This window comes from Notechis scutatus, chromosome 4 (assembly GCF_049901735.1).
Source record: "Notechis scutatus isolate UNSWTSFEM ecotype Mainland chromosome 4, rNotScu1.2, whole genome shotgun sequence".
NCBI lineage: Eukaryota > Metazoa > Chordata > Lepidosauria > Squamata > Elapidae > Notechis > Notechis scutatus.
The window spans coordinates 70,738,494-70,762,445 of NC_142012.1; the positions used below are offsets into that span (position 1 = coordinate 70,738,494).

Sequence of the window (23,952 nt, forward strand, 5' to 3'; positions counted from 1 at the left end):
CTCTCACCACCCAAGCTTCCTGCAGTTTCAACTTCCTCTATCACTTCTTCTCTGTTTGTAAGAATTAAGTCCAGTATGGCTGTCCCTCTAATTCCCTCCTCTACCTTTTGGACAACAAAGTTGTCAACTGGGTTGGTTAGGAACTTATTTGATTTCTCGCTTGGTGCAGAATTAGGCTTCCAATTGATGTCACAGTAATAGAAGTCCCCATTACTATTGTAGTGTGTTTCCTACATATATTTGATAGTTGGTTAGTAAAAAGGACATCTATTTCTTCTGCTTGATTGGGTGGCCTATAGTATACACCTATGGCCACGTCATTCTTTTTTTCTTTTATATTGACCCACTTGATATTCCTTTCAAAATGTCAGATACAAATATGATATAATGAAGTGTGAAGAGACATTACACAGTACTGACAAGTTACTAAGAGAGAAATGATGGGCACCAAGAATAAAACCATTTAAGTTGAACTTCAGCTGCTCAATGGCTGCTAATCTTCCCTTCTCCAACTTCCTGTGATTGACATTTTTTTCCTGGTGAGAACAGAGAGTGGGGGAATTTCTTCTGTCACAGTGGGGCAAATTGATTCAGTATCATAAATATGGAGCTGGCTTTCTCCTCTTTTAAAAGCAACCTAGTTGCTTGCACAATGTTTATATTTCCTAGGCTTTGCCCTGCCTGAATTGGCAGATTTGGGTTGTCTAAACATCTTCAATAATTTTCTTCTACCTCATCATCACAGCCCAGCATTTATTACTTTACACGGAATTATTTAAGCTGGGTTGAGTCAGCTTCTGGAACCTTCACAGGCATTTGGATCTCATTATATCATCTGCCAAGCTCACTGGCTTACCCTAAATTAAATTCATTTGTGAATTAGCGAACAAAATACCATCCCCAAACATATCCTGAAAGATGCCTTTTCTTACCTTCTTTCAATTCCTGTTTGCCTTTTGTTTTCAGCTATTTCTCATTCCATAAGAGAACAGGTCCTCCTATCCCTTGGTGTCTACATTTTTTCAAGATGTGAAACTTGGTCAAAATATTTTTAAAATCCAGATGTACGCGGTAGATAAATAGTAACACAGATTTCCAGTTGTAGAATTTGTGTTGATTTCCCTTCAGCAGGCCTTGTAGTTAACTATATATTTTTTCATTAGTTTCTACCAACTGGCTTAGAAAAAATGTTAAGCTGACTGGTTTAGAATTGTATAGGTGTCTCCTTCTAAAAATGGAGTCTCCTTGGCTTCCTTTCGGGATTCTGGCACTGGAACTGATCTGAGACATACACCCCAACTGGGTGCCCCCAGGGCATCAGTGATATAACTGGCTAATTCTTTTGTTGTGGCATGCCGGCGGCTGGCAGAGCTGGTAGCAGAATTGGACAGCAAGGAGGTTGGGGAGCCAGTCCTGGAGGCTGAGAAAGACTCGGATGAGGAATCTGTCAGAGGCAGAGATGGGGCCAGGGCAGGCTGGGAGTCATCAGCTGCCTTTGGGCTCGGACAGCAGCTGGGGGGAGCAGCTGGAACTGGTGCATGCGCATGCGAGAGCTGCCAAAAGGAAAGAACAATTACGAAATCAGGGTTGACGTGGGAGTAAGGCCACAGGTGGACAATGAATGGCCCCTCCTATAAGGATTAAAAGAGGAGCAAAAGGGGGAGGGGGCTTTTGCAGGAAACAATTAGTTCATTCGTTCCATCATTGTGAAGATCTGTCTGCGCATCCTTAGAGACTCTGTGCTAAGCCCTTCCTTGTCAGCACTGCGTTTGGAAATATTTACCGGGCAACTTTCCAGATAGATAAGGTTTGAGCTCCTAATTATACCCTTGAAAGACTGTTTGCCAGGCCGTTGGCTGAATGTGAATGCAAGAAATTCACATTCATTTAATAAAAGGTGTATGGTCAGGACAAAGAGTTTGCTTAGTGCTTTTTGGGGAAGCCTAGGACAGAACACCTTTCTACCTGGAAACATGTTGGTGCTTTTAACACAAGTGTGAAAAAAAAGTATTTTACTGACTGAAGTTTGCAAACATCATTCTTAATTTTCAGGACAAAAAGTATCTCTAAACAGGAAACTTGTATCTCAAGGGGGAAAACACTACATATCTCAATTAATTGGGAATTTGAACCAGTTCACATAATCTCCCACACTCAGTTCTCTGGGGCCTTTCAAGTATGGCCCAATTCTATCAGCTTCTTACCCTACTTGCTTGCTAATGCTTTCCAACGTATGGAAGGTGTTTCAAATTCATATATTGTTTCTACATTGGTATAAGAGGGGACAAAGGCAGACTTTCAAAATCCTGTTATTCTACCTGACAACAATTGAGTTTCAGTTGTTTTTGGTGGCTGTTTTCTGACTGGCTGATGGATACTGATAAAAACATCACAACCCATTTCTGACCTCCAACCTTCAGCCAAGAATTTCCCAGGTCTGTCCTTCATTTCAAAGTTTCTGTTGCTAGGGAATGACTCTCAAGAGCATGAGAGTTTGCAGTTGGAAGGTGGGTGACAAATCTTGATGAAATACTTATATAGTGTGAAAGTGGAACACAAAGACTTGAATCATGACATCACTGTGTGATTCCTCATTTATATGTAATCTTGGTGTTTGGATATACCACTTCTTGTTAACCTGAAGCTATCTGAATGTCTAAATCCTCATCTGAATGGTTTGTTCTCCCACATCTAACTTGTAAAAAAAATTAAATCAGCACTATTAAAAATAGTTGGCATCAAGGATAAAAAAAATTGATCATGCACAAAGTAAAGAACAAAGGAGATATAACTAAATCAAACTTTCCACTTTTAGCTGCCTGCATTCCATGTAATACACTCAGTGTGCACCATGAGTTTGGTTGTATTACACATGTACAAAAAGTGATTAAAAATACTGCTCAGAATCACTGGAATCTGATCCTGTGAGACAGATTCAGCAATTGCCGTTAAAGTAGCTTCTAATAAAGAAAGCACTATTTTTCTTTAATGTATTTTAACTGGGTATAGGAATCCATTTTTCCTGCAATGTTAACATTACTTGCAGTACTACCAGTGGTACTTGACAGAATACAATTCATTTTCCATTGGTTTTCATGGACTCTTCAGGATGAAGATTTTAAGATTTATAGTCCAGTGCAATCACTCATGATAAAAGATGACTCCAATAGCACCTTGGAGGAACTTCTGATTTTTTCCCAGACCTGAGTTTTCGGTGGCTTTCAGACTGTGTGCCTCTAGTGAAGCTCTTGAGAACCCTTTGCTAAGATGCTTAGAAAACCCTACTTTTATCTCAGCTGAGAAACCAAAGATCAAAGTTTAATCCAAGATCATTTCCCCTCTCGTTGGAACAATTACTGTTCCAAGGAAGTTGCTTAATCTAAAAGTGTTGCATCTCCCTATGTCACAACAAATGGTTGCATCTTAGTGACTTTGACTGATCTTGAAAAAAGCTAAATTGAGCAGGACTGGTAGATATTTAAACAGAAGACCACTTTGGAAAATCCCAAAGCTGAAGATTAGTCTTAAGAAGCCAAAAACAACCTGAAAGAACTCTCCAATAAAATCCAGTCAATTTGTTCCTAAGCTAGATTTCTAGTTGGAAGAAATTCTCCTTAATAGAAGATACAGTTAAAACTAACCTGTGGTGGGATAATCTATCCTCTGCTACTTTACTTCATTGGGCTAGAGATGTGGCCGTTTGTATATAGATGAAGTTTAGGACAGTCCAACTGAAGCCAGATGGGTGTTGGCCAAAATCCTTGGGGTTATGCAATTCACAGGCATGGTTGGAGATAGCAATTGAGTCAAAGAGCCAAACAGGAGATGCCCATATTTGATGGCTAATGGCTGTACAAAAGGAAGAGATTAATTTGATTGAACTATGATAACCAAACTAATGAATATCAATAATAAACTTTCTATATAAAAGAAGGTGACAACTTTTTAGGAAAGGCTTTTCTGTGGAAAAAGGGGGAGGGGTCAGGCCCTTTGGCTGCTCCCTTCCCCCACTATCCCTGCAAAAGAGCTTGTAGCTGTTAAAGAGTGGGGTGTCAAACTCATGTTGGCATGGCAGCATCATGTGACATATCGGGATTTTTTCCCCCTTCGCTGAACCAGGCATGGGCATGGCCAGCACATGACACATCCGACCCATGGGCCAGGAGTTTGACAGTCCTGCTGTAAGAGTTTGCATCAGGAAGTGGGGCATCACAATTTGGAGGAGGGAGGAAGAGTGCATTTTTGCAGCCATGAATTACTTGTAATTTCCTGCCTTTGCATCATGCAAGACAACAACTATGAAGGTCAACTGAAATCGTTGAGTCTTTCTGTACCCAATCAGTTGGAATTAAAGATAAAAGATATCCATGGTGCTTCATTAAACTGATAACAGTTTTAATCTGTCACATTTAAAACTAGAAAAGGATTAAGAAGTTTTATCTGAAATGCAGGGGCATCCACAAAATCAAAAAGGTCAAAACGACAGCCACAATAATGTGATTGAAGCTTTGCACATAAAAATCAGGCATAGTTTTGACTGTGCTATCATGGCCACCATTTTGATTTTGGTTGTATCCTACAGACCCCCCCTATGAACATGATTGACCCACGCTGTAAATTCTATTTCATGAGCCCAATCCAAAACAAAGAATCATTAAATTGCTGGGCTCAGAGCATTAGAGATTTCACTTGTGCTTAACTTGCACAGATATCAATAAGATTCGGGAATGTTTGGGATGACAATCTTTGAGTGTATACTAGGAATACATGCAAAAATCTAGCAATTCAAATACTGAGACTCTAATTTAGAAACATTTTGTTTTGTATTTTGTAATTTATATATAAAAAATCAATAAGAAACAAACCAGAATATTTGACAGAAATATCCATAGTACAACAAAAAAAATCCAAACAACAAAAAATTAAAAATGTTGGTTTTAGTTATAAAAGATGAATATGAACATTTTAAAATAATCTCATAATATTTGGCAACTTACATCTTTGCAAGAGACAAATGCGATTAACAATAAAAAAAGCTTTACATGGAACTCAAATTGAAGATTTGTTCTTGAGAGAGTAAAATGCAAGTCTACTAAAAGTTTGGACAACTAGCCATATTCTACGCCCTTCTTTAATACTAGTGGATAAAGTAGGCATGTTGCCAATCTTTTCAGTCCTTTTGTTTTCCATTTTTTCTATGGAGAAACAAAAGCCATGTGAGAAGAACCATCAAGAGCTCCACAGAAAGGTGATGAGCTCTTCAGTCAAAAACTCTTCTTGAACTGTGTTCCAGCTGGGGCACTGGGAGAAATTTTACAAGTGAGAATACATTTCCAGAGGAAAGGGCATGTTGAACTCAACACTGTAAATGTTACTCTTAACTCTTAGCATAGAGAAAGTTACAAACACAACAAGGGAACTAACAAAGCTCTCCTTATGCCTATCTACTTGACCTGAAGTTCTGAGCCAAATTAGCTTTGCCCGTCCTTCTCCTACTCCTACCCAGCACTAAGCATGGCAAGCACAACATTAAATAATTCAGTTAAAACCATAGGATATAATACCAGGTGTTGCAGTTCAATAACGTGTTTCCATTATGTTCATACACAGTAAAATACAATCTTTTTTAAATAAATGTTTTATATACAAAAGGTGTTAAGACGCCACTAGAGTGGATTGGAAGCATCAGCAAATTAATTCATATCATCTTCTTCATAAACAAATAGTCTATAAAGCTGTTTAAATGGGTGTTATAGGTTACATCTTGGAAATACACACATGCAGCCTACCCAAGCTTTATAGAGCAGAGAATGTTCCCTCTGACACTGAATCCCCACTGACACGGGTTCCAACTATCGCTTGGACTTTTTCGTATCAGTCTCATCAGGCCTCTGGTGATCCTTCTTACGTGACACTGCGGGGCTCGCTTCCCTTCTGCGCTTGGTGGGTTGAAATTTTGATCTGGAAGTATCAAAACAAACAAAGAAGTAAGCATAGAATCCAGTGATTTTGATCAAACTAGTCCCATAGCTGCTTTGGGAGAAACAGTCCCCAACAATGGCATTGTTGGGATCCTGGCTAAATTGGGAAGCAAGAGAATTTAATGCCAAGCTGCTCTTCCACTTTGCCTCTTTTCGGCTGCCCGACGAGGCTTGTTTGGCTGCTCATCAAGAGCATCTTTGGAAAAGTGTCTGCTGCCACTTTATGTCCCTGGGCATCTTGACCCCCTGCCATTTTCTCATTTGTACCACTGCGTCCTATGTGATTCACAGTCAAGTCATGGATGAGGCTTTCCCCTGAAAGATCCCAAACATCTGGATACCTCCCACTGTTCTTCTCATCAGACCTCCTTGACCTCTGAATCCTATAAAAAACTGAATTCTTCCATGAGGATTCTGCTTAAATGCTTGAAAAATGTTCAATTTTTCAACTAAATAAAATGATATGAAATATTGTTATGTAGCCATGCTTGCTTACTGACTTATTATTATTGTATTTATGAATTGCCTCAATTATAACAGACTCTGGAGACTGCACATCCCAGGCATCCTTCCTCTTTAGCCCAATGATTACAAGGACCTTGGAGGTCTTCTAGTCTGACCCCCTGCTCAAGCAGGAGACCCTGTATCATTTCAGACAAGCGGGTGTCCAGTCACTTCTTTAAAACTTACAATGATGAAGCACCCACAACTTCAGAGGACAAGCTATTCCACTGGTTAATTGTTCTCACTGTTAGGAAATTTCTACTTAATTTCAGATTGCTTCTTTCTTGATTAGTTTCCATCCGTTGTTTCTTGCCTTGCCTTCTGGTGCTTTGAAAAAATAAACTGACCCCCTCTTCTTCTTTGTGGCAGCCCCTCAAATACTGAAATACTGTTATCATGTCACCCTGGTCCTTCTTTTCTCTAGACTAGCCATACCCAATTCCTGCAACCATACTTCAAATGATTTAGTCTACAGGCCTTTAATCACCTTAAGTTACTCTTCTCTTCATTTTTTCCAAAGTCTCAACATCTTTTTTGTAATGTGGTGACAAAAATTGGATGCAGTATTTCAGTATCCTTGCCTTACTAAGGTTTTATAAACCGGTACTAACACTTCACATAATTTTGATTCTATGCCTCTGTTTATACAACCAAGGATTGCATTAGCTATTTTTAGCTATTTGCCGCACACTGCTGGTCCATATTTAAGTGGTCCATATTTAAGTGATCGTCCACTATGACTCCACAGTCCCTGTCACAGTTACTGTTTTTTAAGCCAGGTTTTGCCTAAGATGCACTTGTAGCTTTGGTTTTTCCTGCCTTGTTTTTCTTCACATTAAATTTCATTTTTTGGGACAGGGCCCACTGGTCAAGTCTGTTAAGATCTTTTTGGATCCTGAGCACTACAGATTCATGCACATGACAATCTGATACCTGGCTGAGCCATGAGATACTTGTCATATATAGCTTATTTCCTGATCCTATGGATACTTCCTTTGTTTTTGGCTAGCATGAGGAACTATCTTCCATGCTCGATCTTCCAAACTTGCTTGAGTGTCTGGCTTTTTCTGTGGTCAATAACCACCTTCATCTTAAAATGAGTTCTGCACTGCCAGTTGCTTGTCAACAAGTGTTTTCTACCCCATAAGGCTGTTACAGAGAAATACAGATGCTGAGATTTTTGGGTTTCGAACTATGATGTTACAGAAGTAAATAGGGTATAAATAGGGTATAAGGTATAAAATAAGGTTGAAAATAAGGTCCCACAAACTGTCTAGGACGAAACGGTTTTTAATTGTTTTCTGAATTTTCTTTTCCACTTTTCCTTCTTTATTTCATTTTCTCTTTCACATTTATGTATGTGTTGTTTGTCTGTTTTAATTTTAAAATTAATAAAGCTTATTTAAAAAAAAACACAAAAGTAAATAAACCATACTGAAGCAAAATATGTTGTTTATTTGAATTAAAAAAATAAACAGGATAAAAGATATTTTCCCTCAATGTTACCCTCAAAATTTCGGTAAATATTGGAGGCTACCTTTTAAGCACAGTAACAGAGAAGCCCCCTGTCAGATCATATCTGATATTCAGTTATGGACAGCCAGATGCTTCTAGAACATTACAGAGATAAACTGTCCACTCTTGAAATTACTCTAGCTGAAGCCATATTTTTCTTGCTTCGTTTCTTAGTCACCATACTTATGGGGAGAGGGAGACTTATGGATGTGCCAGACATAACAAAGATAAGGCTCCCGAGAATCAAGGCCGGATCAACATGCCCTAGCAATGGCAGGAGGGAGTGCTGAGACGTTCCTCACCTGCTTGGTTGGCTAATGTGACCTGTGATACAAGGGGTGTGGAAAATATCTATTCTTTAATTATACTAAAATCACAGGAATTATTCAGTGTTGGTTTCACATTTGACCGTGTCAGTAAGTTGTACCCAATAAACCGTATTTTTGAGGAAGCCAAGGCCTCAGAGTCTTGAATTGATCTGTAACATTACTCAGAACCATGACAGGACTTGTGTCCTGTAGTTATCCCACCAGTACTGTGGCATCATTTTGGGTAGTAATGATCAATCAAAAGAAAGGAGGAGAATCTTAAGATACTTTTTTTCCACTTACTGGGCCAAGCGAGGACTTCTGTTCACTTTTGCAGTGGGAGATGACTGCTTCTTCTCTGCTAATTTCCAACGTTTTGTAGAAAGAGCTGGGGATGAATTCTGGCTTTTCGATGAAGCTCGGGTTGTTGGCTTGTTTGGCTGCTTCCTGAAAAAAAAATAAGCACAAATACTGAAGAAGGACTTTTCTAGGGCCAGGTAAAATGATTAAAGGCATAATCCCCAAAAATGGAGCTTGGGAGAGTCTATAATGTTCCCAATCTTATTTAAAAACCCCTGACTTCAATGATGAGGGGGAGGAGAGAGAGGGAGGGAGGGAGGGACAGGGAGGGAGATGGGGTTGACAGAGAGAGATGGGGTTGACATTTTAAAGTGAGAAAAATGTAAGGGTGTGTGGATCACTTCTAGCTCTCTTAGATGCAAAACAAAATAATAACTTGGTGGTTTTGTGTAGTCCTTTTACATACCCTTATATTTCTAAAACACTAGATCTATCATTATAATATGACAAAAAAGCAGAACTGGTGGTTTCATTTCAAGAATGGCCAACAAGCAATTGGCTATTGGTCAGCCTCCTTCTGTAAATACATGAAGGGATGTGGCTAAATATTGTCCTGTTCTAGGAAACACTAGCAAAAAATGCTAAGACATAAAAATGTCTGATCCCGTGAAGAACAAGTCCAGTTGTCACATCTTGTTTTAACAGAAGCAGCTATTACAATCATTGAGTAACAGAATAACAGAGTTAGAAGGGACCTTGGAGGTCTTGTAGTTCAATCTCCTGCTCAAGCAGGAAATTCTATACCATTCCAGAGAAGTGGCTATCCAGTCTCTTCTTAAAAGCCACCAGTGATAGAGCACCCACAATTTCTGAAGGCAAGCCGTTCCACTGGTTAATTTTTCTCACTCTTAGGAAATTGCTCCTTAGTTCCAGGTTCCTTCTCTCCTTGATTAGTTTCCACCCATTGTTCCCTGTCTTGCCTTCTGGTGCTTTGGAGAATATGTTGACTCCCTTTTCTTTGTGGCAGCCCCTCAAATATTAGAACACTGCTATCATGTCACCCCTAGTCCTTCTTTTCACTAGACATGTCCAATGTTAATGCAACTGTTATTCATCTTTTAGCCTCCAGCCCCATAATCATCTTTGTTGCTCTTTTCTTCAGATTTCCAGAATCTCAACATCTTTTTTATAACGTGGTGACCAAAAGTGGATGCAATATTCTAAGTGTGGTGTTACTAAGCTTTATAAATCTGTATTAATATTTCATGTGATCTTGATTCCATTTCTGTTAATGTAATCTAAGACTGCATTGACATTTTTGGCTGTTGCTGAACACTGCTGGCTCATAGTTAAGTGATTGTTCACTAGGATCAGATACTGCAATTGAGGCAGGCTTTACCTAATTTGTACCGTGATTTTTCTTGCATTAAGTATAAAACCTTACTTTTCTCTACTTTGAATCCATTTTGTTAGATAGGGCCCAAATATCTTTGTATCTAACAATATTTCCCCTATTAATAATGTTTGGATCTATAAGTGCTTCCATTGTCGAAAACCAAACTGGAATCTTCAAACAATGTTGTTCTCCCGTTTTCTCCCAAATTAACAATAAGGCATTTCTGATATAGTGTCTTTGAAAGTAACTATGTATCTTACTTTTGCCATATCATAAAAAGGCATGCCAACCCAGTTGTAAATCATGCCCCTCCAATGTATTCCTCAATACAATCCACTTTCATCCATGTTAGCACCACAGCTTGGTAATATAATTCCCAACTGGGTAATCCAAACCCACCTCTAATTCTTGCATCCTACAACATTTTAAAGTTAATTCTGGCTTTTTTTCCCTTGCCATATATATTATTCTATTAAGTTCTTCAAAATATTTTTTCTCCAGTTTTATCGGAATTGTTTGGAACAGATACAATAGCCTAGGCAGTATATTCATTTTAATTGTTGCTATTCTCCCTATTAGGGATAATTGCAAATTTTCCCATTTTTCCAGATCTACCTTAATTTGCTGTTTCAACTCATAAGAGTTGTCTTCCTTAATCGTTACACATCTTGCTGTTAATTGAATTTCTAAATATTTTATTTTCTTAGTGATCTGAATGTCTAATCTTTCCATTAACTCTTTCTTCTGTTTTTCTGCAACATTTTTCACTAAAATCTGTCTTCCCCTTGTTTATTTTCAATCCTGCTACTTCGCCATATTCTTCTATTTTTTTCAATTAACTTCGGTCCTGTTTCTAACAGTTCTTGTAGTATAAAAACCAAGTCATCTGCGAATGCCTATAATTTATATTTTTCCTTTTTTTATTTCCATGCCCTTTATCTCCCTATCTTGTCTAATGTTTCTATTTAATACTTCTAATGTCAATACAAATAGCTATGGTGACAAGGGACATCCTTGTCTTGTTCCCTTCTTAATATTAACCTTTTTAGTCATATCTCCATTTACTTTTACACATCACTTTTATGGTTTATGATATATTGCCTTAATCATCTTAATAAACCTCTCCCCAAAATCCATTTCTTTCAATTGCGCTAGCATAAATTGCCAGTTCATGTTGTTGAATGCCTTCTGCACGTCTAAGAAGATTAATGCCATTTGCTTTTCTGGATGTGCTTCATAGTATTCCAAAGTGTTCAAAATTATTCTCATATTGTCTTTTATTTGTCACTTAGGCAAAAGGCCATTTTGGTCTGAATGCATAAATTGATTTAAGAATCTCTTTAATCTTTCTGCTATTATTGAAGCAAATATTTTATAATCTACATTCAATAAAGATATTGGTCTGTAGTTTTTTATCTGTTGTAAGTCCGAATCTTCTTTTGGAATGAGAGTGATGTATGCTTCCATCCATGAATTTGGTACTTTTGCCTCTATCAATAGTTCATTGAATACTTCCAACATTATGTCACAAAAAGAATTCTGTAAGGTTTTATATAATTCTGCTGGTAGTCCATCCGGACCTGGTGTTTTGCCATTCTTTTGTCTTTTTATTGCTTCTGTTAGTTCCATCATCGTTATCATTTCTTCTAATGCTTTAATTGTTTCTGGTATTTTAGGTAGTTCTGCTTTTTCTATATACTGTTTCTCTTTTCCTTCTGGAATTATTTCTTGGTCATATATTTTTTTATAATATTTTTGAATTATTTCCTTTTTATCTGCATTTCTATAATAAAGAGTTTCTTTGTCATCTATTATTTGGTTAAACCATCTTTTCTTTCTCTTTTTTCAATCTGTATGCCAGCCATCTTCCTGCCTTGTTTGCATTCTGAAAAAAGTTTTGCTTAGATCTTTTAATTTTCTGTGCTAATTCTTCTTTATCTATTAAGTCTAATTAGTCTTTTGTTAAATTCATTTTGATGGTGGAAATAATGATGAATTACTAACAGATAGTCTTAGTGGCAATATATGCACCAAATATTAATCAAGAGGATTTCTATGATAAACTTTATAAGAAAATAACAGAACTGGAATATGAAAATGTATGTATTTTAGGAGACTTCAATGCAATAGTAGACGTGGAATTGGACTATATATATATATAATAAAAAAACACAGGAAAACATTACCCAAAAGATTTTTTTAAAATGGTAGAAGAGTTAGCTGTTCAGGACGCTTGGAGAGAAACACATTCTAAGATCAGTCAATACACATTTTATTCAAACAGATATCTGTCCTGGTCTAGAATTGATATCATGTGGGCATCAACAGAAATAATAGCTAACACACAAGATTGAAACAAGTACTTGGGCAGACCATAATCCGATAAGTTATATGGAAAGGACAAAAAAAGAGGTCAAGATGGACAATGAATGATTCAATATTGAAAGAAAAGGAATTTATTCAATTTATGGTAAAAGAATGTGATTTCTTCTTCAAAGAAAATAGAAAAGAAACCTCACTACAAAATGTATGGGACACAGCGAAGGCATACATTACAGCAGTGGTTCCCAAAGTGGGTGGTACTGCCCCCTGGGGGGGCGGTAGGATGCCTTAGGGGGTGCTAAGAGGCAAGGAGCCGGCAGGGGGGCACTAAGAGGGGGCAGGGAGGCGCTGGAGGTGGACCCCTTGCAGGGCGCAATTCAGGGATGGGATTCTACCAGTTCACTACCGTTCCTGGTAGTTTGGAGAACTGGTAAAATGGGCCCCTGGCTGGCCCTGCTCCTCTCCACCCGCTCCTCCATTCACTGCCCAGCCAGTCCTTATTGCGCATGTACAACAATCACTGACGGCCACAGCGGCATATTGGAGAAGTCGAACAAGCAAAGCCGGAGATTAGTAATTTTTGCTGCAAAAAGCATCCAGACGCCGTGTGTTTTTTACGGTGCAGCGTCTGGAGGTTTTTTGCAGCAAAAATTACTAACCTCCGGCTTTGCTCTGCTTCTCCAACATGCCACCACATTCTAGGCACTGGCCCTACAGGCTCACCCCATTGACTGCTGTACCACTCTGCTCAGACTTGCTTGGGCAAGTCCCTCCAGTGCAGTGGGCTCAATGGGGTGGATCTGCAGGGCCAGCGCCTAGAATGGGGCCACAGCGGCACATCGGAGAAGCAGAGCAAAACCAGAGGTCGGTAATTTTTGCTGCAAAAAACCTCCAGCCACTGCATGCTTTTTTAGGTGTGGCTACAATCTAGCCACACCGAAAAAAACATGTGGCGGCTGCAGGCATTCGTAACAAGGGCAACGTGGGCTGGCGGGAAGCCCAGGGACAACAATGGCTCAGCCCTGGCTTGCCTTCCCTGGCAGCCAGCTGCGGGACGAAGGTAAAGTCACAGCCATGGGAAGACGAAAGAGGCAGTCATGGGGAAGGAAAAGGGGAAACAGGGTGATGTAGGACTAGCCCAGGCCTTTGACAGATTAGGCCATACCTGCCTGGGCAGAAAATAGCTAGATAGGTTAAAGAAGGGATAGAGAGGGAAAGAGAGAGAGGGGGAATGAGAGAAAGAGAGGGAAAGAGAAAAAGAGAGAGAAATAGAGAGAGAAAAAGAGAGGGAAAGAGAAAAAGAGACAGGGAAAAGAGAGGGAAAAAAGAGAGAGAGAGAGAGAAAGAGAAGGAACAGACAAGAAAGTAAAGAAAGAAAAAGGGAGAGAGAAAGGAAGAAAAGGGATAGTCAAAGAAAGAGGGGGGTGGAAGGGACAGAAAGAAAGACTGAGGGAAAGAGAGAGAAAGAGAGAGAGAATGAGAGAGAAAGGGAGGGAGGAGAAAGTGAATGGGATATGGAGAGAGGGAGGGAGAGAAAAAAGAGGGAAAGAGAAAGAGAGAAGGAGGAGACAAGAAAGAGAAAAGGGAAAGAAAAAGGGAGAGAGAAAGAAAAAAAAGGATAGACAAAAGGGGGATGGAAGGAAGGGACAGAAAGAAGAAGAAAGAAATATGAAAGAAAGAGGAGGGAGGGAGGACGTTTCTAATGGTTCGCACCAATTCTATAGAACCAGTTGTTAACATCACTGGTAGTTCTAAGAACCGGTAAAACCAACCCGCTTGGCCCCACCCCTCTCCGCTGCTCCTACGGGCCAAAAACCATTTTTTTACTGAGCATGCGCGAAAACCTCTTCCTCATTCTTCCCCACTTGCCCCACCCTTCGCTGGCCCGCCCCCTGCCCCATCCGCTGCTCCAAAGTAAAAAAAACCCATTTCTTTTTTAAAAACCTGGTTTTTTTTAAAAAAAGTTCTTTTTTACTGCGCATGCGCAAAAATCTCTTCCTCATTCTTCCCCACCCGCCCCTCCCTTTGCCGCCCCACCCCTATCCATCGCTCCAAAGTTAAAACAACCCATTTTTTAAAAAAGTTTTTTTTTACTGCGCATGCACGAAAATCCCTTCCTCATTCTCCCGCCCCCCGCCCCTACTTATAGCGCATGTGCGCTAACTACAAAAATTTTCCCGCCCGGTTGCTGCTGCCTCGCCCACACGGCGGTCACCATCTTGGCTAGGCCGCCGCCACCTTCCCTCGCCTGCCGCGGCCCAAGGTTTGCTGCCTTGCCTTTCCACCACCGATTGGTAGTGAGGAGGCAAAGCAGCAAGTCCTACCGGCCCGGTCCCCTACCTCCTCCTGCTGCCGCTGCCGCCAGCCCAGTCAAGAGCCGACTCCCAGGCTGGCCATCCTTGCTGCAGCAAGCTTGAAGACTGAGGAGGACCCCGGCATAGCTGGCTAGCCAAGTCTCATTTTTGGTAAGTTGCTTTTTTTTAAATTTATGTATTTATTTTTTTACTATCTGTTTTTGTTTTTATTAATCATAAAAACAAAACAGATACTAAATAAATACATAAATAAAAATTATTTTACTATTCATCTTTGTTTCTTTCTCCTTTGCTTAAAGAAACATCAAGATGAATAGCAAAATAATTTTTATTTAAGTATTTATTTATTTCTTTAGTATCTGTTTTGTTTTTATGATTAATAAAAACAAAAACAGATAGTAAATAAATAAATAAATACATAAATAAAAAAGCAACTTACCAAAAATGAGACAGGCAACATCTTGTTACATTGATGTTATACATTATCTGTTTCTGCTTAAATCAATAAATAGCAACATCAATGTAACAAGTTGCATGCATACATAAATGGAATTTTTTTTAAAATAAAAGTGTTTTATTTTTTTTAAACATAAAACAAACATAAAACACAAACCATCGTCAGTTACATACAATGTGTTGGTTGATACAAATCACTTGTGCACAATCTCTGCAGTCTTTCCCTTCCAATTTGCATTAATCCTTATATCATAAATCCACTATATATATTTATATTATTACTATTATTAAATACTTACTAGACTTTACTAATATTACATCATTTTATGCGAGCAAATCACCATTTTTACTTAATCTACTTTATAATGTTCATTTCATCATCACCAATCTATTCTATAACAATATATCCTTACTTTACCTTACCTCTGTATATTATAAAGTATTATAAAACATTTCATAAATGAAAAAGCAAAGCAGAAACAAATATCAATAAGTACAGCAGTGTAACAAAAATTATTTAAATTTCTTTCTATTGGCTTATTTCTAATTTTGTTAATTATATCAACATGTTTATAATTATCAACCTTCTGTATTTAATTCATACATAACAATGATCATTCTCCACCTAATTTCTACTTCTTATCTTTATCCATTTCTGCACATTGTAATTTTTTAATTTCATTTTCATCTATGGGGAATCTCTTTGTTTTTCCACTGTTGTGCAAACATAATTCTAGCCGCTGTTAACATGTGTTAACATTAAATATGTATTGTACTCCCTTTATTTATGTGGGTACCAACAAAAATATTTCTGGTTTTAAAATTTAAATCTATATGTTGCTTTACCATTTTTGCTAACCTTGACACTACATCCTCTTGAATAGCTACACTAGTAGAGCCCAATACTGAATTCATATATTCCAGTTTTTTAATTAAGGAATAAATTTCAGAAAAAGAATTCAGTATTGCTCTGTGAATGTGCCTATCAATTCCATTCTTAATCTAACTTCTTAGATGATTTTGTACTATTATCTTTTTTTTATACTATGTCTGCATAAAGCTGTAAAAAGCTCCACTACATTTTTAAGCTGCATTCTAAAAAGGTTAGGCAACCAAACATGGCTTCCCCTGGCTTCTCTCTCTCTGCTAGAGAGCATTCCATTAGATCCAGGTAAGTAGTCTTGGCTAGGAAAGATATTTGTGCCACTACTGGCACAAAATAACAAACTTCCTTGGTTTCTTAATAGTATTTCCATTTTAAGTGTTTCTTTTTCAATTAATGAATTGTAATTATGAAAATATCAGCCATTCTTTTATATACACAGTGCAACATCTTTTTTATACACTGTCATTTTCAAATCTTGTCTGGTGAAACTTGTTCCTCTTCCATAACATCTTTTAAAAACTAACTAGCTATAGTGTCAGGGACTCTTAAAAGTAACTGAATATTACTGATCTCCGTTCCTCGCCTGCTTTCTTCGCTTGCCACTGCCTTCACCACTCAACTTACAACAACAATCAAGTCCAAACCACTACATTGTTGAATTTTTTTTGCAGCATATTGCCAAGCTAAAAAGGCAAATGAGTTTGTCTGCTTTCTTTGGCAAGAAAACAAAAGGAGATCCAAAAGAGTCACAACCACAACCATTGAAATCTGAGGAAAGCAGAGCCAGCACATCATCCATTGAAGAAAGCGAAGCCAGCACATCATCCACACCACGACCAGAGGAAGAAGCCAGCACATCATCAGGTACTGGAAGAGCTGAATAAGACATTGAAGGGAACCTTCCTGACTGCTGGACACTGCAGCAGTACAATAATTTTAGGGAAAAATATGATGGACTGGACGTTTCCCAGAAAAAAATTAGGTTGCAAGCATTGCAGAAGATTAGAAATTTTGACCAAAGAAAAAAGTGTCCATGGAGCTAAGGAGTGGAAGAATTACCAAATTGAACCATCAGGAAAGAGTAAGGAAATACAACAAGCTTCCCTCAGAAAGAAATTGAAGGAACATTTCTCATCTAAGGCTCACCACATCTGTACAGAGAAGATGAAGCAATGTGAGCAGGACGCCATAAACAAAGGACTGGAGAAGATGACTGAGAAATATCTGGGGAGTACATGTAGAGTGTTTACTACAGTGTATATAGTCTGGCACAAACATGCAGACCATTTTCATATATAGAAAATCTGATTGAATTACAAATAACAAATGGTTTAGATTTGGGAACAGGGTTGCATTCACCTAAAACTGCAGCTGCAATAGTAGATGTCATTGCAAAAGACATCAGGAAACATTTATTTAGCAAAATTATTGAGAAAACTTGCAAAATCTGTTTGATAATTGATGAAGCCTCAACAATATCTTCCAAACCAGTTCTTATACTGTACTTAAAAGTTGAGGATCCAGCTTTCTCACCAACAATTTTCCTTGAACTAGTAGAATTAGATAAACAAGATGCAGAGTCGATATACTGTTTGGTTATAGAAAGTTTGCATAAAGTTGGGTTTAATAGAAACTATCTGGAGAAACATTTAACTGGATTTTGCTCTGATGGAGTCAGTGTTATGCTCGGGAGAAAATCTGGGGTAAGCACTAGAGTTTCCAAACATTATAATATGGCACTGTTTAAACCATCGTCTGCAACTTGTTTTAGATGATTCTATTAGGGAAATAAAGTAAAACAATCATTTTCAAATTTTTATTGATAAAATATATTCTATTTTCCATCAATCGAATAAGAACCTAATTGAACTTAACAAAATTCGTAGAGTTTTTGGTTCAAGATTGGCTGCCTGTAGTTTAAGATCAACCCTAGCTGTGTGGCGGGCTTATCCAGAGCTACATCAGTTTTTCTGTTCAAATAAAAAATACTCCGGTATGGCTGCCCATCTTGAAAACTCATATTTTCTCACTGATTTGACTTGATTGATGTGCTAACTGAAATATCTCTCCTTTCTAATGCATTGCAAGCGAGAAACATAGACATTATAAAGGCTGAAAAACTTATGATAAGATCAATTAAATCATTTGGAATGCTTATACAGCAAAAGGGTTTATATGAAAATAAGGTTGATGAATTAATTAATTCAGAAACCTTTAAAAATACAAATTTTATGCAAAATCATCGATTTGTGGGACTTCCTCGTGAAAAACTTATACAAAGCATTGTAACTAATTTGAAGAAAAGTTTGATGGATTGCGAAATTTAAAAACAGGCTGCCAATTTAAAGACATTGATCAATTAAAATTTGGAGCCAGATTATTGGAACATTGAAGAAGTGGTGGTTCCATGGAGAGCAGCTGAAGGACAATTGGTTGCATTTGGTCAAATTTTCAATTATGAAATCAATATTAATGATTATCGTGATTTCATAGAAAATGTACTAAAAGATTCTAAAAATTATACAATTCCTTGCAGCATTAAAAAGGCTAGAAATATTATTAAAACTATTGCAGTCAGTTCAGCAGAGGTGGAAAGGGGCTTCTCACAGATGAACATAATATGTTCAGAGGGCAGAAGTCGCTGTACAGTTTCCAATATTACAAACCTCCTGACCATCAGTCTAATTGGCTGACCTGTGCAAGAATGGGACCCTGTTCCTATAGTAAAGAAGTAGTTACGGGCACATCATCACACAGCTGATGATGCTCATTTTAACCACAAGAAAACTGTAACTCGGGACAATAATAGAAAAACAATTTGGCAGTACTTTAAATAAGTTTTATTGTTTTTTGTAAAGTTTTGTTATATAATAGTTTTTGATTAATATTTTAAAATGTAACAATATGGTTTTGTGTACCTTTTTATTATTTAAGCATTAAAGACATAATAAACTATCTTTTGGTTTTGTATATTTTTTTTAAATACTTAGTCATTAGGGCAAAGAAGTGATGTTGAGTTGGCCTCGCCCAACCCTCTACAGCCCTCCCCGTAGCTCCCCAGGCTTTGCCCAGTCTTCCTTGTAGCTCCTCGTAGCTGCCCGAGCCTCACCTTACCCTCTCCCAGGGTTCCCCAAGCCTTGGAAACTGGCAAAAAGCTGGCCACTAAGCGAGGACCTGGTCATTAAGCGAGGACCACTTAAATTTGAGTTGCCAGCCACATGGCCACTTGCCCTGCCCTCTCCAGGGCTCCCCTGGCCTTGGAAACTGGCAAAAAGCACTTGCTAAGCAATTGGCCACAAAGCGAGGACCTGGTCATTAAGTGAGGACTACTTAAATTTGGGTTGCCAGCCACATGGCCACATGCCCTGCCCTCTCCAAAGCTCCCGCCCTTGAAAACTGGCAAAAAGCTACTTCCGGTTTGAGCTTCTTCGGCAACGGACCGAAATCCGTGATCGTGCATGGTTTCGATCCGTGCTCGCGGCTGGAGCGCCCCGAGATGGCCGGATTCGGGGCTAAGCCATCCCGTAAAGGTAGTGAAGAGGGGGGAGACCGCCAGCAGGGTCGAGGAGAGCCACATCTCTCCTCCTCAGCTGGCCATTACTCCCTTTCCCGAAGGCGGTTGCAGCGGTGGTCAGAAATGGCCACCTCAAAGAAGAACTTGACCGGAAAAGAATGTGCAGGAGGAAGATAAAAAGAGAAAGTTTTGGTTGACCGGGTTGAACTGAAAAAGCAGCAACATAAGGTACCCTGGAATTTGAACTATAAAAAATAACATTGTTCCCAAAGAAGATTTTCTCAAAGAAGATCTCCCAAAGAAGATTTTGAAGCAGCAAAGGAGAGAGGAAAGGGAAAGGATTTGGCTTTTTTTTCTTCCCTTCCTTATACTGACAGCTAAGAGATTTAAGTAAGAAATTGACAAAAATCCACTTTGACATCAATAGGCATTTAAGCTGAAAATAAAATGTCAAAGGGATAATAAAGACTTTTGGATACTCAAAAACCTTTAAAAGAAGGAAAGGAGAGAAAAGGAAAGACTAAAAGGGCGGGATCTAGAAAAATGGAGGAGACTGCCTGGAACTAAAAGGAACTTACAGTGAAACTTTAACAAGATTCCTAAAAGATGCATTCTAACTGAAACGTTGTAACAAAATAATAGAACCCCAGGAAGAGAAAGTAGAAAAAAGAAGCAAGAAGAATCAGCTTTGGATTATTTGGATTACTTGGTGATTTAGGATTTTTGGCTATTGGACTTAAATGACTAAAATCAATCGGGTGGTTGTTTAAAAGTGTTTAAAATGGCATCACTTTTGGAAGAACTGAAAATGGAACTTAAAAAACAGAAAGAGGATGCACAAGAAGGAAGTGGTTTTTTTGGCTTCGTCTTTCAATTTTTAGAAATGGAGATCTGGAAATGAGAAACAACAAGAAACGCTTGTAGAACAAGAAGGTTGGGACAAAGAAGAAGCCATCTTTAATGATCAAGTAATTTTATGTGGGGGGAAAAAGGAAAGGGGGAAAGAGAGTGAAAAGTTTAAGATTTGAAGAAAAAAAAAGAATAGTTTGACAAATAATTACAATATTAGGAAGCAACAGAAGAGAGGATTACAGAAGAGAGAATTAGAAGTAGAGAGACAAGGGGGCAAAAAGGGGAGGGAGAAGAAGAGGGGGAAGAAGGAAAGGAAAAGAAGTTATAAAAGACAGAAACAAGATATAGAGAAACAGGGAAAATGTATAAGGATTGAAAGTATAAGCCTATTTAGAGATAATGGGCGAAAATTTAATTGAAAAAGGGATACTGCAAAGGTACATAAGATAGTATTTTATATTAGAAATAATTTTAGAAAATATGAAACAATGTATGATTAAAATGATGGATAAAATACTTATTGTAATGCAATGGAATGTTTGTTAATAAATAAATGAAATAAAGAGAATGAGAGAATGAAATTAGGAAAGGATGGGAACATTTTAATTATTATTAATGATTTATAAAAATATAAGTGAAGAGAAATATGGGAAAAAAAAGAATCATGGAAAGTTTATAAGTGTTCCCAAGGAAGTATGATATTCAATTGAAAAGAAATATTAAAGACGTTAAGACTGTAACTAATATTAATGATAGAATTGAATTGGAATGGAATGAGTGTTTTATTTACTATTGTTTTATATATATAAAAAACCAAGGGAGGGGAAAAATTATGGAAAAAATGTTAAAATAGTAATAAGATATGGAATAGAACACGAAGATGAATATGAAATTGTGTTTGTGTCTGTATGGAGAAGTGATAACCCGGGATCATACTGTTCTCAAAAAAAAGATGTTTTATTTGTATTATGTTTTTGTGAAAACCCAAATAAAATTCATATTAAAAAAAAAAGAAACCAGCAAAAAGCACTTGCTAAGCAACTGGCCACTAAGCGAGGACCTGGTCATTAAGCGAGGACCACTTAAATTTGGGTTGCCAGCCACATGGCCACCTGCCTGGGCCTCCCCAGTCCTTGGAAACTGGCAAAAAGCACTTGCTAAGCAATTGGCCGCTAAGCAAGGATCTTGTCATTAAGCGAGGACCACTTAAATTTGGGTTGCCAGTCATATGGCCACATGGCCACTCCCACCCCAGTCACATGACCACCTAGCCACGCCCCGTCACATGACCACCTAGCCATGCCGTCAGCAAGCCACTCCCACCCGTCACATGACCAAGCCCCACCCACAAATTAGGCCACGCCCACAGAATTGGTTGTTAAGAAATTTGAATCCCATCCCTGATTAAAACCCACAAAAAAGAACATAAAAAAAATCAAATGAATTTAACAAAACCCAGTCTATATGTATAGTTTTGGTTTTTCTTGCCTAAGTGTAGGACTTTACTTTTTTCTACATTGAATTTCATTTTGTTAGTTAGGGCCCAGTGTTCAAGTCTCTCAAGATCCATCTGGACCTTGAGCCTATCTATTCCTGCCAGCTTAGTATCATCTGCAAATTTGGTAAGTTTCTCTTCTAAGTCATTTATGAAGATATTGAAGAATACTGGGCCTAAGACAGAACGTTATGCTACCCCACTGCTTCCTTCTTTCCATGTAGATGTAGACCCCTTAAGGACGACTCATTTAGTATGGTTTGTCAGCCAGTTGTGAATCCATCTGGTGGTGATGCTATCTATCCCACTTTTTTCTAGCTTACCAAGAAGTAGGTTGTGCTCTACTTCGTTGAACGCCTTCCTGAAGTCTAAGTATATTATGTCCACAGTATTTCATAAATGTAATTTAATCACTATGTTGAAGAATGAAATAAGATTGGCTTGGCATCTGTTTTTGACAAACCCATGTTGATTTTTGGTTATAACGATACTTGCTTCTAGGTGTTCCCAGATCTGTTGCTTATCTTTTCCAGGATCTTCCAGGTACTGATGTCAGATTTATTGGTCTGTAGTTTCCTGGGACTGTTTCCCACCCCCTCCCCCACTTTTTTTTGAAGATGGGGACCACATCAACTCTTTTCCAGTCCTCTGGTAGTTCCCTGGTGCTCCAGGATCTTTGAAAGATCCTGGATCAATGGTTCCGAAATCTGTCAGCTCCTTCAGAATTCTGGGATGTAAATGAATCAGGTACCAGTAATTTTAACTCATCTAGAATGGACAAGTATTACCTTACCATTTTCTTGCTTATTTTAATTGGTATTCCTAATCTGTCTTTTACGATTATGTTTTTGGTAAGTTAGGCTGTTAATATCTTTTTGTTTGAAGACAGGTGCAAAGAATGAATGAAGCAGCTGTGCTTTCTCTCTATTACCTGTTTCTTCCTTGCCAGCTTCTCATTAGTGGACTGATTGACTTTTTTCATATTTTTTATATGTTGAAACTTTAAAAAAAATAATTTTGGACATTTATTGCAAGTTTTACATCATTCTGAACTTTAGCTATGTGTTCCTCTTTTCATTTTTTGTACTTGTCCTTTTTGTCTTTCAATTTGTCAGAGAGATCTTTGTGCAGCCATGCTGATTTCTTCTTGGATTTGTTTTTCTTTTTCAGCAGTATGGAATTGGATTGGGTGTTTATAATAATATTTTTCAGGGTTTTCTAAGCTTCTTGATTTGCTTTCCCCTTTAAGATTTTCATCCATGGAATCCTTCCCAAGCTTTCTCTTAAGTTTATTAAAATTAGCTCTTTTAAAGTCTAAGACACTGGTTTGCAATGTTTTGTTTGTGCTGCATTATATTGAATTCCAATATGACATGGTCATTCTCCACCAAAGTTTTGGCAACTTCAATGACCTCTATCATTTTTTCACTGTTAAATAAGAATTAGATCTAGAATAGCAGGCCCTCTACCTTTTAGATGACAAAGTTGTCAGTTAGGTTGGTCAGGAACCTTAATGTTCGTTCATGGACAAGGCCATGTATGAGCAGATTTTCATTATTGCAAAAGTTCTTCTGTATTGCTTCCTATCTAATTTCCAGGCTGATTGTGGAGCCAAGACTTCAGAATATTGATAACAGAGAGGAAGTGTAATAATCAGGGGTATAATTGGCAGTATCTTCAGTTCTGATAAATGCAGATTTTTAAGAAAGATGGAAGACCACAATTGTACTTTCAGGAATCGTCTTATTTTTGATGCTGTTTAAGATCTGCATTAAATTGCTGGATTAAGCCATTAGATTTAGATTTTTGCTTCTGTGCTGGTGATGCTCATTAGTCACTATCATTTACCCTTGGGTGACAGAAGTTCTGACTTGGAATATGGATCATTTTATGATTAGATGAAAGCAAAGAAATTTTACATTAATCTGTATAAATTGGAGATCTACTAGGTGGATCATTGGTTAACTGTAATTCAATATGCACTTGCCACACTTCCTTCCTTCCTTCATTTACATCTTTCAGTTCAGGTGACTCTAAGCAACATCTCATAAAACAATGTATCACAACAATTATAAATATAAAATGGATTAAAATGCATCAAATTTTAT

At 37.9% G+C, this 23,952-nt stretch overlaps 2 protein-coding genes and 1 pseudogene across 5 annotated transcripts in view; 2 read left to right on the forward strand and 1 right to left on the reverse strand.

Moving 5' to 3' along the window:
• Positions 1-23,952, forward strand: part of CC2D2A (coiled-coil and C2 domain containing 2A) — a 1,114,036-nt gene that overhangs the window by 732,466 nt on the left and 357,618 nt on the right. The gene's annotated exons all lie outside the window — the stretch shown is intronic.
• Positions 4,923-23,952, reverse strand: part of BOD1L1 (biorientation of chromosomes in cell division 1 like 1) — an 81,142-nt gene continuing 62,112 nt past the window's right edge. For all 4 annotated transcript variants that reach the window (XM_087963692.1, XM_026675854.2, XM_026675853.2 and 1 more), the window contains exons 24-25: positions 8,612-8,755; positions 4,923-5,961 (exon numbers count right to left, since the gene is read on the reverse strand). In XM_087963692.1, coding sequence (XP_087819818.1) covers positions 5,853-5,961; positions 8,612-8,755 — 253 coding nt within the window. In that variant the 3' untranslated portion in view covers positions 4,923-5,852. The remainder of the gene's footprint in view (positions 5,962-8,611; positions 8,756-23,952) is intronic.
• LOC148130771 (E3 SUMO-protein ligase KIAA1586-like) lies at positions 13,338-22,121 on the forward strand (annotated as a pseudogene).